Raw genomic sequence first — 12,733 nt, forward strand, 5'->3', positions numbered from 1 at the left:
GTAGTTTCATTTACTTGATTTTCTTTGTATCAATAAATATGTTTACTTTTGTTTGATTTTGAATTATCATATTTGATGTTCCTTGCTTATTTTTTAAATCGATCTAACTAATGTTTTGATAACAAAATATGTATAAATCATGTATTTTTAAATAGAAAAACCAATTTACTTATATCTAGGTCATAAAATAAGTATAAATCAGGTAATTTTAAACCGAATAATTGATTAGAATCCAAACCCGAAAAATACATCAGACTATGCTGATTCTTTGAATATTTACTAATCCCAATCCGAATGGGATAGAACTCAAACAGGTCTATAACCAAAGTTTCAACAGAATGAGTGTGATTTTGAGAATCCGGAAAACCAAAATGATTGGACTAAATCAAAAATCCGATTCAGACCCCAAATGTCCATGCATACTCGTGACTTGCATTATTTTCCTAGTATTTATTAATATAGTACAGAATTTAATTTGATTGCCAAAGTCTATACATACACAGAGACTTTACTTATACGCAAAGGAGGCAAACCGTCCACCGTCTCCGGCGAAGACAAAACCACCAGCATGCCCCCTTCCTCCGACGCATCTTGCCTCCACCCCTGCAAGCATTCCCCGTCAGCGACTCTCGACCTCCTAATCCTAATCCTCGTCCTCTTCTCCGGCGCATTCCTCGTCTCCTCCTACTTCTCCTACCTAATCCACTCTTTATACCTCCTCTCCTCTCATTTCCCATCCATCCCTCTCTTCTCCGATCACGACGGAATCTCTCTGGCGTCGTTCTTGTTCTTGTTCGCGGTCTTCTTCGCGGCCTCCGTCGCGTTCCTCGACCTGTGCTGCGGCTCGAGATCGAGGAGGAAGTGCCGTAACCCGAAGTGCAAAGGGCTGAAAAAAGCTGTGGAGTTTGATCTGCAGCTTCAGACGGAGGAGAGTGTTGTCGAGTCGGGATCGTCGAGGGGGAAGGAGATTGATCAGTTGCCGTGGAAAGGAGGGAGCGAGAGTAATCCTCATTACGAGTGTTTGAGAGCTGAGCTGAGGAAGATGGCTCCGGTTAACGGCCGAGCTGTTTTGCTTTTCCGGTTGAGGTGTGGTTGCCCTGTTGCTAAGCTCGAAGGGCGAGGGCCCAAGCGAAGCAGACGTCATAAAAAGTAAGTCAAAACTTAGAAAGAGTTTTGTAACGTGTAATAAATTTTATTGGTTGCAACATTTTTTTGGTGCCACTGATCAGTTCAAGACCAGCAATTACTAGTGAACGTGTCTGTTTAGATAATTCTGTAGGCATTGGCATAACCACTTCTTATCTCGATGATTGATAGTTTTTAGTGAACATGCCTCTTTTGACTAGTGAATTTTTGTGGTTATGGTTTTCACCGTTATGATTTAATTTTATGATTAGATTGAATCTTCCACTTGGGAATTGAAAGGGAAACAAGTGAACATGGTTCAAGTGGTTTGATGTAATGTCTTGTCTGGTGGCCCTATTGTATAATCGTAACGTTATTTGTTGAAAATTAGTTAACGCACATGCAGCCTTTTAACATGGAACATGTGCATACGAGTTGTGATTCTAAAATCTCCCTAGTTTCATTTTTGTGAAGTAGTTGTGTAAAGTTCACCATCTTCAGTTTGTGAGAGTTATGTACTATATAGCTCAACTAGATGATGAGATGCCAGAAAAGGATTAGATTTAGAGTATGGAGCAATGGCTTTGCTGATTCTGCTTTGCTTATAGCTTCAGTATTCCCGATTCGATGTGATTAATGTATGATTTTGAATCTTATGTCGTGTATTTTAATTTGTTTGCACGTAATTTGGTTTGCTTTGATCTGTCTTAATCAGTTCATGTGCTCTATTCTCTGCAGATTGCCGGCAAAATTAGCTGTAAAGGGATGTGTAGACAATCGCTGACGTGGAAAATCTCCAAACTATACTTACAGATTATCACATTAAAATGTTGCAGATATACAATTTGCAGGTTCTTCTCTCAGATTAGGATTATGAGGAAAACATAAAAGTATTGAAACTTTTCCATTTCCTATAGAGTTAATCCCTGAAACTGTTAAATGCCTTTCTTACTCTTGAACACTTCCTCTGTGTAACTTATATGTAAGTTTGTAACTATGAAAAATTCAACGTGAATCATCATAAAAAAAAAATCAAATACATTAAGTAATGTTTTATTTTCTTTTTCCGACCAAACCACAAGTACAAGTGTAAACTATAAAGACTCAAGCTTTTATTGTTTATCTTTTTTGCTCCCCCATGGTCTCTTATGACCAGATCAAATCGCTTTCTCTTGTCTCGTCGCTGTCGGGTCTTTCCTCAGCAGACGAGATGTTTCTCCGCTGGCATCACTCAACCATCCACTCCGGCTCAGACTCCGACCCAATTCGGTTTCTCCGGCGGAGAGAGTCCCGACACCGAGCGAGCCCTCGTCTCAGCTCTCGGATCATGCGCCGCCAGCAAAGACGTCGCTTACGGCCGACAAATCCATTGCCGAGTCTTGAAATCCGGTTACGACTCCAACGGGTTCATCTGCAACAGCGTGCTCAACATGTACGCCAAATGCCGTGTCCTGTCCGAAGCGGAGTCCGTTTTCAGGGAACACGCCAAGGTCGATTCCGCTTCGTTCAATATCATGATCGACGGGTACGTTCGATCTCGTCGGCTCGGGGACGCGCTGAAGGTGTTCGACGTAATGCCTGAGAGAAGCTGCGTCTCTTACACGACTTTGATTAAAGGGTACGCTCAGAACGATCGGTGGAGCGAGGCGATGGAGCTTTTCAGAGAGATGAGGAGTTGTGGAGTTATGTTAAACGATGTGACGTTAGCTACTGTTGTGTCCGCTTGTTCGCATTTGGGTGGGGTTCGGGATTGCGGGATGTTGCATAGCTTAGCGATTAGGTTGAATCTCGAACGTAGAGTCTTTGTTTCGACGAATTTGCTGCATATGTACTATGTGTGTTCGTGTTTGGAGGATGCTCGGAAGCTGTTCGATGAAATGCCTGAGAGAAATGTAGTCACTTGGAACGTGATGTTAAACGGGTACTCGAAAGCTGGACTTGTGGAACAGGCCAAGGAGTTGTTTGATCAGATTAGTGAGAAAGATATTGTCTCGTGGGGCACGATGATCGATGGGTGTCTTCGGAAGAATCACCTCGAGGAAGCTCTTGTTTTCTACAAGGAGATGCTGCGACGTGGAATGAAACCTAGCGAGGTCATGATGGTGGACCTTCTCTCCGCTTCAGCTCGATCAGCAGGTGGTTTCAACGGGTTGCAGCTTCACTGCACCATCGTGAAGACCGGTTTGGACTGTTACGATTTCATACAAGCAACAATCATACATTTCTACGCGGTCTCTAGTAACATGAAACTCGCTATTCGACAGTTTGAAGCGAGCGTGATGGACCACATTGCGTCGAGAAACGCGTTGATTGCAGGGTTTGTGAAGAATGGAATGGTTGATGAGGCAAGGGAAGTGTTTGACAACACTCGAGAGAAAGATATCTTTTCATGGAACGCTATGATATGTGGTTACGCGCAGAGTCTTTCGCCTCGGTTAGCTCTACATCTCTTCCGCGAGATGATCAGTAGTAGCCAAGTAAAACCGGATGCAATCACAATGGTGAGTGTTTTCTCCGCGATTTCATCGATAGGATCGTTGGAAGAAGGGATCAGAGCGCACGAGTATCTAAACCGTAGTAGCTCAATCCCTCCCAACGACAATCTAACCGCTGCTGTAATCGACATGTACGCTAAATGCGGAAGCATCGAAACCGCTCTAAACGTTTTCCGCCAAACAAAGAACATATATTCCTCGACAATCTCTCCCTGGAACGCTATCATCTGCGGTTCAGCAACGCATGGCCATGCGAAACTAGCGCTTCATCTCTACTCAGAACTCCAATCTCTCCCCATCAAACCGAACAGCATCACTTTCGTCGGTATCTTGAGCGCATGCTGCCACGCGGGGCTTGTGGAGTTAGGTAAAACGTACTTCGACAGCATGAAGAGTAGGTACGGGATTGAACCAGACATCAAGCATTATGGATGTATGGCTGATTTGTTAGGGAAGGTGGGAAGGTTAGAGGAAGCAATAGATATGATCAAGAAGATGCCAGTGAAGGCTGATGTGATCATATGGGGGATCTTGCTATCGGCTTCACGTATTCACCGGAACGTCGAGGTGGCTGAGATGGCGGCTTCTGAGCTGGCGGCGATTGAGCCGACTCATGAAGGGTGTAAAGTTTTGCTTTCGAACGTTTATGCAGAGGCAGGGAGATGGGAAGATGTTGCTTTGGTCAGAGAGGAGATGCGAACTAGTGATGTTGAGTGGTCACGTGCCTTCAGTGGTGTTGTGTGATAGATTGTTTCTTACACTTTTTAAGGCTTTTAGTGGGCTTATTATTGTATGGGCCTTGGTAAAAACAAGAGAATAAGTAGCGCGTGGATTACACTGGGAGATGAATTAGATAACGCGTTTGAACTTTGGTCAGCTTGTGTTTCTGTGGGTCCATCCTAAGATGATCTGGCTCTTTGCTGTCCGAACGAAATCGCGTGTAGAATTTTTTTTCTCTTCATGCAATTTTTTCTTAATCTTTGGTATTTGTCTTAATTTTTGATATTCTTTTTTTATTAAAAAACGTAAGCTATTGTATACTGAATAAATAAATAACTACACTGATCAATGACCTTTAATGTATGTTGAAGTCTGATCATTTCAGTTTAATCCTGAATAAATCAACTACACTCATTTGAATATTTCAGCACTGAAGATTTGCCCTTATGAACAATGAATCATTACTCTTTGCATAATAAGCTCAATATAAACGACCCATGAATTACATTTTATTAATGCAGAAAATAAACAGTCATTAGAAGTTCATAAGAAAAGTAATGATAGTAATCACTCAACAATTTTTTTTGGTATTTTATGATAACATCATAATGAAAGGCATGTGATGCACATGGACTGATGAAGCATTTCCACGGTTCTCCGTGACCCCTCGTTCTCCTCTTGGTTTCTTTTGGGTTTGTTATGACGATAGCATTTTATTATGTGAAGATGAACATACATTTCAATTCTTTATGTTATTCAAATAATCAAATTAAGACTGTCATTTAAATTAGTTTGATACTAAAAAACAGAGAAAATACATACTTCAAATGAAAATTATAGTAGCCGTTGCGTATATAAATTCTATTAAGTATAATGTAGAAGACACATGTTGTCTATAAATAGTTTAATGATGTGCTATGATTGTTCTATTTATCCATCATATTTCATATTCTAAAATAAATTGATGACTTTGAAAATTTAGATGTTTTCATTCATTAAGAAATTTTAAAAGACATTTTCTCTTTGGCCACTCCTTTAATTTTGATTAGAAAACTCATAGTATAAACTACCACAAAGTCAAGGAACTATTATTGTAAGAAATTAAACAGTTGAATCATTGGATAAACAATTCATAAAACAATAGTTTATTACAAAAATATCTAAAAACTTATATTCGCCCTTTTAGGGAGTCTGGACATTATCCAAGGCTATAAGTTATTCCTCCGAAAATGCAAGTTCCGATAAACCTGAGGGCAAAAACGACTTTCCGTAGAAGGATAATCAATCAGACTCCACTTATCTGCTTTTCCAATTACAACAGAGAGAAAAAAAATCAAAAACCATATTTATTAATACTCTTGCTCTGTATCTTCATTCACATCATAATATCGAATTTAGATCTCTTCTATTAACACCACTCCCCGCTCTGTTCCTCGCCTCGCGTATTTGAGATTCAGATCCGATAAGAAACTCGTAACCTCAGAGACTTATCGAGAAAAAGGCTTCTCTGCTTTTGAAAAAGCTGTCTCCTTTTTGTTTTTTTCTTACTCTGTTTCCAGAAGCTGAGATTGTTCGAAGAAGATAGAATCTCACTCTTTCTTCATCTCAAAGTGATACTGAAACTACCAGTCTACTTTTCTTCCTCCGATTCATCGATTCCATTGCAAAAGCTTCGATTTTTATTTATTTTTAAATTAGGTTTCTACTCAGATCCTCTGTCACCGGAAGTGTTCTGATTTGTCTGAAAATCTCCGTTCTATTTTGGACATTGCGTTTTTGTTTTGTCTGCTTGATTCGAAGCTCACTGATTCTCTGTCTCATAAGTAGTGATTGCTCATATGCTCTGTAGCTGAAAAGATGCAGCCCGATCAACGCAAAAAGGTCTCAACTTTCCTCTCTCACTCTCTTCTCTCTCTCAACTTTCGCAATAAAAACAGATCTGTAGTAACATTTGATTTGGTTCTTTGCATATCTATATCTCAGTCATCATCAGTGGAACTAGACTTCTTCACGGAGTACGGCGAAGGCACAAGGTACAGGATCGAGGAAGTCATCGGCAAAGGGAGCTACGGAGTCGTATGCTCGGCCTACGACACACACACGGGAGAGAAAGTCGCCATCAAGAAGATCAACGACATCTTCGAGCACGTCTCCGACGCCACCCGCATCCTCCGCGAGATCAAGCTCCTCAGGCTCCTCCGCCACCCGGACATCGTCGAGATCAAACACATCCTGCTGCCTCCTTCGAGGAGAGAGTTCAGAGACATCTACGTCGTTTTCGAGCTCATGGAGTCTGATCTCCATCAGGTTATCAAGGCCAATGATGACTTGACCCCTGAGCATTACCAGTTTTTCCTCTATCAGCTCCTCCGTGGCCTTAAGTATATACACACAGGTTAAAAAGCCTTAGCTAATTTTTTATTTATTTTATTTTTTAACATCGTTTGAATGTTTTTTTTTTTTAATTTTCTTCTTTTCAGCTAATGTGTTTCATAGGGATCTAAAACCAAAGAACATATTGGCAAATGCTGATTGTAAACTCAAGATCTGTGATTTTGGACTTGCAAGAGTTGCATTCAATGATACACCAACTGCTATATTCTGGACTGTGAGTAGTAGTAATGCAATGCTTACCTTTAGAAGGTTACTCTTTTTTTTTTCCTATACATGAAACCAACTTTGTGACTGCAGGACTATGTAGCTACTAGATGGTACAGGGCTCCAGAGCTGTGTGGTTCATTTTTCTCAAAGGTGATCATGGTTTTTTTGCATACATTGTTTCATCAAATATTGCAAATTTTTTAATAGAAAATAGTATTTTAATTTCTTTTAGTAATGTGTTTTTAAATTCTATGCTTGTGTTCAGTATACACCAGCGATAGATATATGGAGCATAGGGTGCATCTTTGCAGAGCTTTTAACAGGGAAACCTCTTTTCCCTGGTAAAAATGTGGTTCATCAATTGGATCTGATGACTGATATGTTGGGAACTCCATCTGCGGAAGCCATTGGAAGGGTTAGTGTGTCTTTTTTTTCACACAGCTTCGTTTGTTTTCTTTTTTTCTTTTTGGCTGAGTTTGCGTGGATTGAATGTGGCTGGCAGGTGAGGAACGAAAAAGCTAGAAGATACTTAAGCAGCATGAGGAAGAAGAAACCTATTCCTTTTTCACATAAGTTTCCACATGCTGATCCTCTCGCTCTTCGTCTTCTAGAAAAGATGTTGTCCTTTGAACCCAGGGACCGGCCTACAGCTGAAGAGGCCCTTGCGGATCCTTACTTCAAGGGTTTAGCTAAGGTTGAAAGAGAGCCCTCTGCTCAGCCTGTAACGAAGTTGGAATTCGAGTTCGAGAGGCGGAGGGTCACAAAAGAGGACGTGAGAGAGCTCATATATAGAGAGTCTCTTGAGTACCACCCAAAGATGTTGAAAGAATACTTGGATGGTTCTGAGCCAACCAACTTTATGTACCCGAGGTAACTTACTTGGCCTCTCTACTTGCTTCATTAACTATTACTTCTTGTTTTACTCAGTCCATGACAATGTCATTGTTCAATCAAATTCTGCAGTGCGGTGGAACATTTCAAGAAACAGTTTGCTTACCTAGAGGAACACTACAAGAATGGTACTTCTCATACTCCCCCTGAGAGGCAGCAGCACGCATCATTACCTAGGTAAATGGTTAAAACATCTGATGATTCTTTGGAAACAGAATAAGTACATTGAGTTCTCTGTTTTTGCAGGGCTTGTGTTTTGTACTCCGATAACAAGAATGGAGCGGGGGGACAACAGAGTTCAGTGGAAGTCACTGATGGACTCTCCAAGTGTAGCATCAGAGATGAGAGACCGCGTGGAGCAGACAGGAATGCGCAGCGAATCCCTGTTAACGTCCCTCAAACAATTCAAGGTCTCTCTCTCTCTCTCTGTTTATATAGTTATGATGCAGAAGTATCTGTGGTGTCTGAATATCTCCCTGTTGTATAAATGAAGCAGGTGCAGCAGTAGCTAGGCCTGGAAAAGTAGTTGGGTCAGTGTTACGCTATAACAACTGCGGAGGGGCAGCCACAGGAGTTGAAGCTCTTGAACAACAACAGCGTAGGATGGTTAGGAATCCGGTTGGTGTGGCTCAGTACCCTAAGAGAACTCAACCTTGCAAAAGCAGCAGAGGAGATGAAGACTGCGACGCTGCCGCCGCAGAAGGTTCGAGTAGATTGAAACAAAACCCTCAGTATATACCACAGAAAGTCGCTGCAGCACAAGACACTGCAATGAGCCGGTGGTACTGAAGTTGATTGTTTTGTGTCTTGAAGAAGAAGCTTTACTACACGTCTCAAGTAGAGTGGTGAGAAGAAAGATTTTTTTCTTACAGGTCCTGTCATGTTATTTGTCTTGTTATCTTGAAATGACCTTTGTCCTTGACGTTGTAACAATATATATTGCCTTAAAAATTCTTAATAAGTCTTGGTTAGTCCCCACAAGTTTCATTTGGATCTTTGATTTTCAATAGAAAGCTGAAGAAATATTATACAATGCAAACGCTGATTCACTCGCTGGATCAAATCAGCCATTAAACAGTAATTATTATACAATGCAGAGAACTGGTCAATGCAACCGCTGCTTCACTCGTCTTCCATTGGAGTCACAACCATCACCAAACATCTCTTTTCGATGCCCAGAAGCACTAACAGAGTGTTCACCAAGCCTCGCCACATACTTCAACAGCTCAGTTAGTAAAGATGGACAGCTCTTTTTCAGATAATCAAACCCATCTGTTTGCATCACAGCTGATAAAGAAGAAAAAAAAAACAAAGAGGGAAAAAACAACATAAGCCACACTCATAACATGAGTATACGAGTAGAGAGAGTTGAATCAAAACGACCTTAAGATAGATCCTTTTTACCTTTTAGGTTCTCTGGCGAGGAAACAAATTTGAGACAGACAGCCTTTAGCTGGAGACAATGATGCTGCTCCGCTAAGGCCGAGGTGGTTGCAACCGTGTTTATTGTTATTCCTTCACAAAGTTTCGACTCGCAGATCAGTTTAAGCCGCTCAAGAGCGTAACGGTCTGCCGCTGCAAGCAAATGCTGAGCCACAAGAGTAGAAGCTGATCTAGAGTCTGCTGTGCCCATTAACTCTTGCATGTCAGGTAATTCGTCCCAGTAGATAAAATGGAGCAAAACCTACACAAGAACCAATAAAACTGCCACGAGTTACAATTTGTAAACCTAAAGCAAGGACTAAATAACCCTAAAAGCGACTTATAGGACCTTGAAAATGGAAGGCTCCATGTCTTCTATCTCTATCCGGTCAGTGTTCCTGTCTCTCAACGGGCCAAAAGCTGTGCCCTGAAAACTGGAGAACGCGTCGCGAGAACCAGCTTGTGAGCAGAGAATGTTTCTCCATCGACTCCAAAAGTAACATCGCAACCTTTCCCACTTTCCAAAAGACTCCCAAACTGTTGGCCCAAGTTAGAAACCGGCACAGGGATATCGTAACTCCTCTGTCCCTCAGTGCACGACTTCACCACACCAACACGGCACCGAACCAAGAGACTATTGTCCTTCATATAATCCGATGATTCTAAACTCGACTTCTTGAAAAACCTCTTGTATCCCCTGAAACCAAAGCAACCATCATTAACACTGAAACACAAACATGTCATAACACTGTCAAAAACGCCTTCTTTCATTGCAAGCTTGAACCTTTATACAGTAACAACACAAACATGTCAATCATATCACAAAACCATATCATAACATTCTAACACATTTCAAACAACAATGGCCTTAAACCACTCAAAAAGGCCTTCTTTCATTGCAAAGCTCGAACCTTTACTGGAACCACTACTCACCACATGCTTCCACGATACTTGAGAGTATAAGGCCCGCTCTCGAGGGCTCTCCCGAAATGGCTGTGAACCTTATGCTTCCCACTCCCGCTCTGATCCACGAGCGTGAGCTCGAACAAGGCCCTCACATCAGCTCCCTCGCTCGCGAGAGCGATGAAGAGAGAGACGTAAGAGGAGTTGTTGTTGTTATCCTCCTGGTTCTTTCCGTCGGGGTAAAAGTAGATCGCCCACGTGTACCCTCCGACGTCGAACGTCTCCGAGGACACGAACTTGCCGACGCCGAGGCCTTTGGTCAGAGAGTAGGCGCTGATCTTGAACTCGTGGAAGCCGTCCACGGTTTCCGTGACGGAGGTCGATACGGAAACCTCCGGGGCGACCATGGACGAAGGAGATCTTCGAATTTGCTAGAGTTTGGGGGTTTTGGGAGGAGATCGGAATCTGTGAGGGATACGGAAGGGAGAGGGTAATCGGGGAGAGTCGCCGGCGGAGATTCGGTTGCGTCGGTGGGAGAAGGAGAGAGCGTATGAGGTGGTTTTTAGAACACGTTAGGACAAAAGGTTAAAGCCAATTAAAACGTCTTTTATGTATTTAAAATTCACTTTTTATCAACATGTGTTTTAAAAGTCATTAGTACACGAAATAAATAAGAAAAAGTAAAAGGAATGTGTGAATAGAGGCATCTGTTTACGCATTTGAGTCTGCTAAACAAACGAGAAACCAGAAAGAGAAATCAGAGAGAGAAACCAGATCTGGATCCGGTGTACGGCCGGCGCGTGAGCGTCCGTGCCGTCGCCGGCATTTTTTTTCTTTTCGTCCAGCGTTTTCCTTTTGTTCCATCTACGACGTCTTTCAGCGATCGTCTTGTTCAAGCTCTGCTTCTGCAACCATCGTCGATGGAGGTTTCGGATTTGGAGCAACGACGCTGTCATCTGGAGGCGTGGGGTGTAGGTGGAGCGGCTTGCATGTTAGGGTGCTCGGTTCTGGGAGATGGAAGCTAACATAGTTCCATCGTCGTCGGTTTCTTTCCGGGAGGTGGAGTTTTTCTCAGATCCACTGCCACCGATTTCAGCTGCCGGGAAGGGAAGAAATCCGCCTTCCTCGGTGTTTGTTTACGGAGTGCGGAGGCTTGCAAAGCTTCATGCTGCCGTCTTGGAACCCGGGTTCTTTTGGGTTGTGGTGTCTATGGCTATGTGTGTGAAGTGTCGGTGGGGCTTTCGGTGTAAGGGTGTCGCTTCGGGTCACTGCAGAGGAGCTCTCGAGATGAGGATGTTCTCCGGTGACGGCGTCGACTTACAAGATAGAAAGAAAGCTGCGGTTCTCGTTTAGCATGTCTAAAGTTTGAAGCAATTGCGAGTTGGTTGAGATTTTGTTTTTCAAACAAAGAAATTTCCGGCGTGAAGACAGTGCGGAGAAGATGAGTTATGGTTTCGGTTTGGAGGCTCTCTGTTATACGAGCTCCGACGAAACGAAGACATAGATGGAGGTGTTCCGGCGACGTCTCGAGGCGACGACGGTTAGGTTGAGTCGGTAGTAACGCGTGGCGTCCTGACGGTGAAGATCTTCACACGTGTCTCCGCTCCCTGACGTGTTGTGCGACCAAGTCGTACGGCTGTGTTACTGGGCTGAGAGTCATCTAGTGTGTTTTGTTGTTTAGCCTGCGGATTTTCTTTGGGCTTTGTCCCGGTTGTAAGATTGTTGGGCTTCGGCCTTTACTGGGCTTGGCCCGTTAATAAATTCAAAACTATATTGTGGAAAAAAAAAGAATAGAAGCATCTCTTGAATTTTATTGGGCTATGGATTTAGTTACTACTTACTATACTCCTACCTTTTATTATAAGTGTCATTTAAATTTTTTTTATACACGGATTAAAGAAATAGTTAATTTTTTTGTTTTACTTCTGCTTAATACATTATTTTATCTAATTTTGTTGATTAATAAACGAACGTAAAAATAAAAATTGGAAAAAAATATCTAATATTTTTCTTAGAAGTATAAAACAACACTTGTCCTTTTACTATAGTGGTAAAAGATGACTAGTAATGAAACGGGAACACCATGTTATAAACCAAATTTTAGCAAAAAAAAAAAAAAAAAACCATGTTATAATCAACTTCTCATTGGGGTTATGCTACCCTGGCTGTTAACAAAATGGTTGGCCTAAATGGCCATACCCATTTCCTTTACGTTGTCATTTCATTTGTCATTATCATCTTCAAGTGTTGCTGTAATTTTGTGTGATTCATTATGGAGGTTGGAAATGATGCACACACGATCATTTTCATTTGTCTCAGAAGGATGTGTAAGACGCAGTCTTTATAAGATGTGATCCCTATGTATATTGGTTTGATATTTGATTTTACTAGTTACCAAAATTAGTTATCTTAAAGACGAAGTATATGTTGTTCTTTTCTATTATGGGAGGATTAAGTGGGTCCTGCAAGAGAAGGATCTCTTTGAGCCTTTAGCTTCACACAACAAGACTTCTGCTGGAACTCATATGCTTGCAAGTCACCATTACTCCCACCGAGTTATTGACTCACTAATTATA

At 41.9% G+C, this 12,733-nt stretch overlaps 4 protein-coding genes across 6 annotated transcripts; 3 read left to right on the forward strand and 1 right to left on the reverse strand.

The window, feature by feature from the left end:
* Positions 1-299: 299 nt before the first annotated feature.
* On the forward strand, positions 300-2,186 carry LOC108815125 (uncharacterized protein At5g19025). Of its 2 annotated transcripts, none has more exons than XR_008936772.1 (2): positions 300-1,763; positions 1,864-2,186. XR_008936772.1 is itself a non-coding variant. In XM_056990988.1 (2 exons), the coding sequence occupies exons 1-2, from the start codon at positions 569-571 to the stop codon at positions 1,907-1,909; spliced, it is 627 nt and encodes a 208-aa protein (XP_056846968.1). In that variant the 5' UTR covers positions 303-568; the 3' UTR covers positions 1,910-2,186. The 2 variants fall into 2 exon arrangements, 1 of the variants encoding a protein (XP_056846968.1); XM_056990988.1 differs by having other exon boundaries at positions 303-1,149.
* Positions 2,187-2,272: 86 nt separating this feature from the next.
* On the forward strand, positions 2,273-4,599 carry LOC108818118 (pentatricopeptide repeat-containing protein At5g19020, mitochondrial). The gene has a single exon (XM_018590986.2). The coding sequence runs from the start codon at positions 2,274-2,276 to the stop codon at positions 4,362-4,364; it is 2,091 nt and encodes a 696-aa protein (XP_018446488.1). The 5' UTR covers position 2,273; the 3' UTR covers positions 4,365-4,599.
* Positions 4,600-5,663: 1,064 nt separating this feature from the next.
* Positions 5,664-8,813, forward strand: LOC108817371 (mitogen-activated protein kinase 16). Of its 2 annotated transcripts, none has more exons than XM_018590036.2 (9): positions 5,664-6,221; positions 6,324-6,735; positions 6,821-6,948; positions 7,032-7,091; positions 7,207-7,356; positions 7,444-7,811; positions 7,905-8,009; positions 8,079-8,242; positions 8,326-8,813. In XM_018590036.2, the coding sequence occupies exons 1-9, from the start codon at positions 6,198-6,200 to the stop codon at positions 8,619-8,621; spliced, it is 1,707 nt and encodes a 568-aa protein (XP_018445538.2). In that variant the 5' UTR covers positions 5,664-6,197; the 3' UTR covers positions 8,622-8,813. The 2 variants fall into 2 exon arrangements, with proteins under 2 accessions (XP_018445538.2, XP_018445539.2); XM_018590037.2 differs by having other exon boundaries at positions 5,665-6,221; positions 8,329-8,813.
* LOC108817372 (BTB/POZ and MATH domain-containing protein 1) lies at positions 8,751-10,748 on the reverse strand. Its single transcript, XM_018590038.2, is given in 5 exon segments — positions 8,751-9,119; positions 9,237-9,516; positions 9,604-9,674; positions 9,677-9,951; positions 10,188-10,748. Coding segments are annotated over 5 exon segments (1,185 nt in total). The 5' UTR covers positions 10,565-10,748; the 3' UTR covers positions 8,751-8,937.
* Positions 10,749-12,733: the final 1,985 nt, after the last annotated feature.

Source organism: Raphanus sativus, chromosome 7 (assembly GCF_000801105.2).
Source record: "Raphanus sativus cultivar WK10039 chromosome 7, ASM80110v3, whole genome shotgun sequence".
Taxonomy (NCBI): domain Eukaryota; kingdom Viridiplantae; phylum Streptophyta; class Magnoliopsida; order Brassicales; family Brassicaceae; genus Raphanus; species Raphanus sativus.

Bases quoted from the DNA above. Each gene is read 5' to 3' on its own strand.
- LOC108817371 (XM_018590036.2), top strand. From the start codon at position 6,198: ATGCAGCCCGATCAACGCAAAAAG. The intron at 6,949-7,031 runs GTGAGTAGTAGT...TTGTGACTGCAG, and splicing joins CAACTGCTATATTCTGGACT to GACTATGTAGCTACTAGATG. The intron at 8,243-8,325 runs GTCTCTCTCTCT...GTATAAATGAAG, and splicing joins CGTCCCTCAAACAATTCAAG to CAGGTGCAGCAGTAGCTAGG.
- LOC108815125 (XM_056990988.1), top strand. From the start codon at position 569: ATGCCCCCTTCCTCCGACGCATCTTGCCTCCACCCCTGCAAGCATTCC. The intron at 1,150-1,863 runs GTAAGTCAAAAC...TATTCTCTGCAG, and splicing joins CGAAGCAGACGTCATAAAAA to ATTGCCGGCAAAATTAGCTG.
- LOC108818118 (XM_018590986.2), top strand. From the start codon at position 2,274: ATGACCAGATCAAATCGCTTTCTCTTGTCTCGTCGCTGTCGGGTCTTT.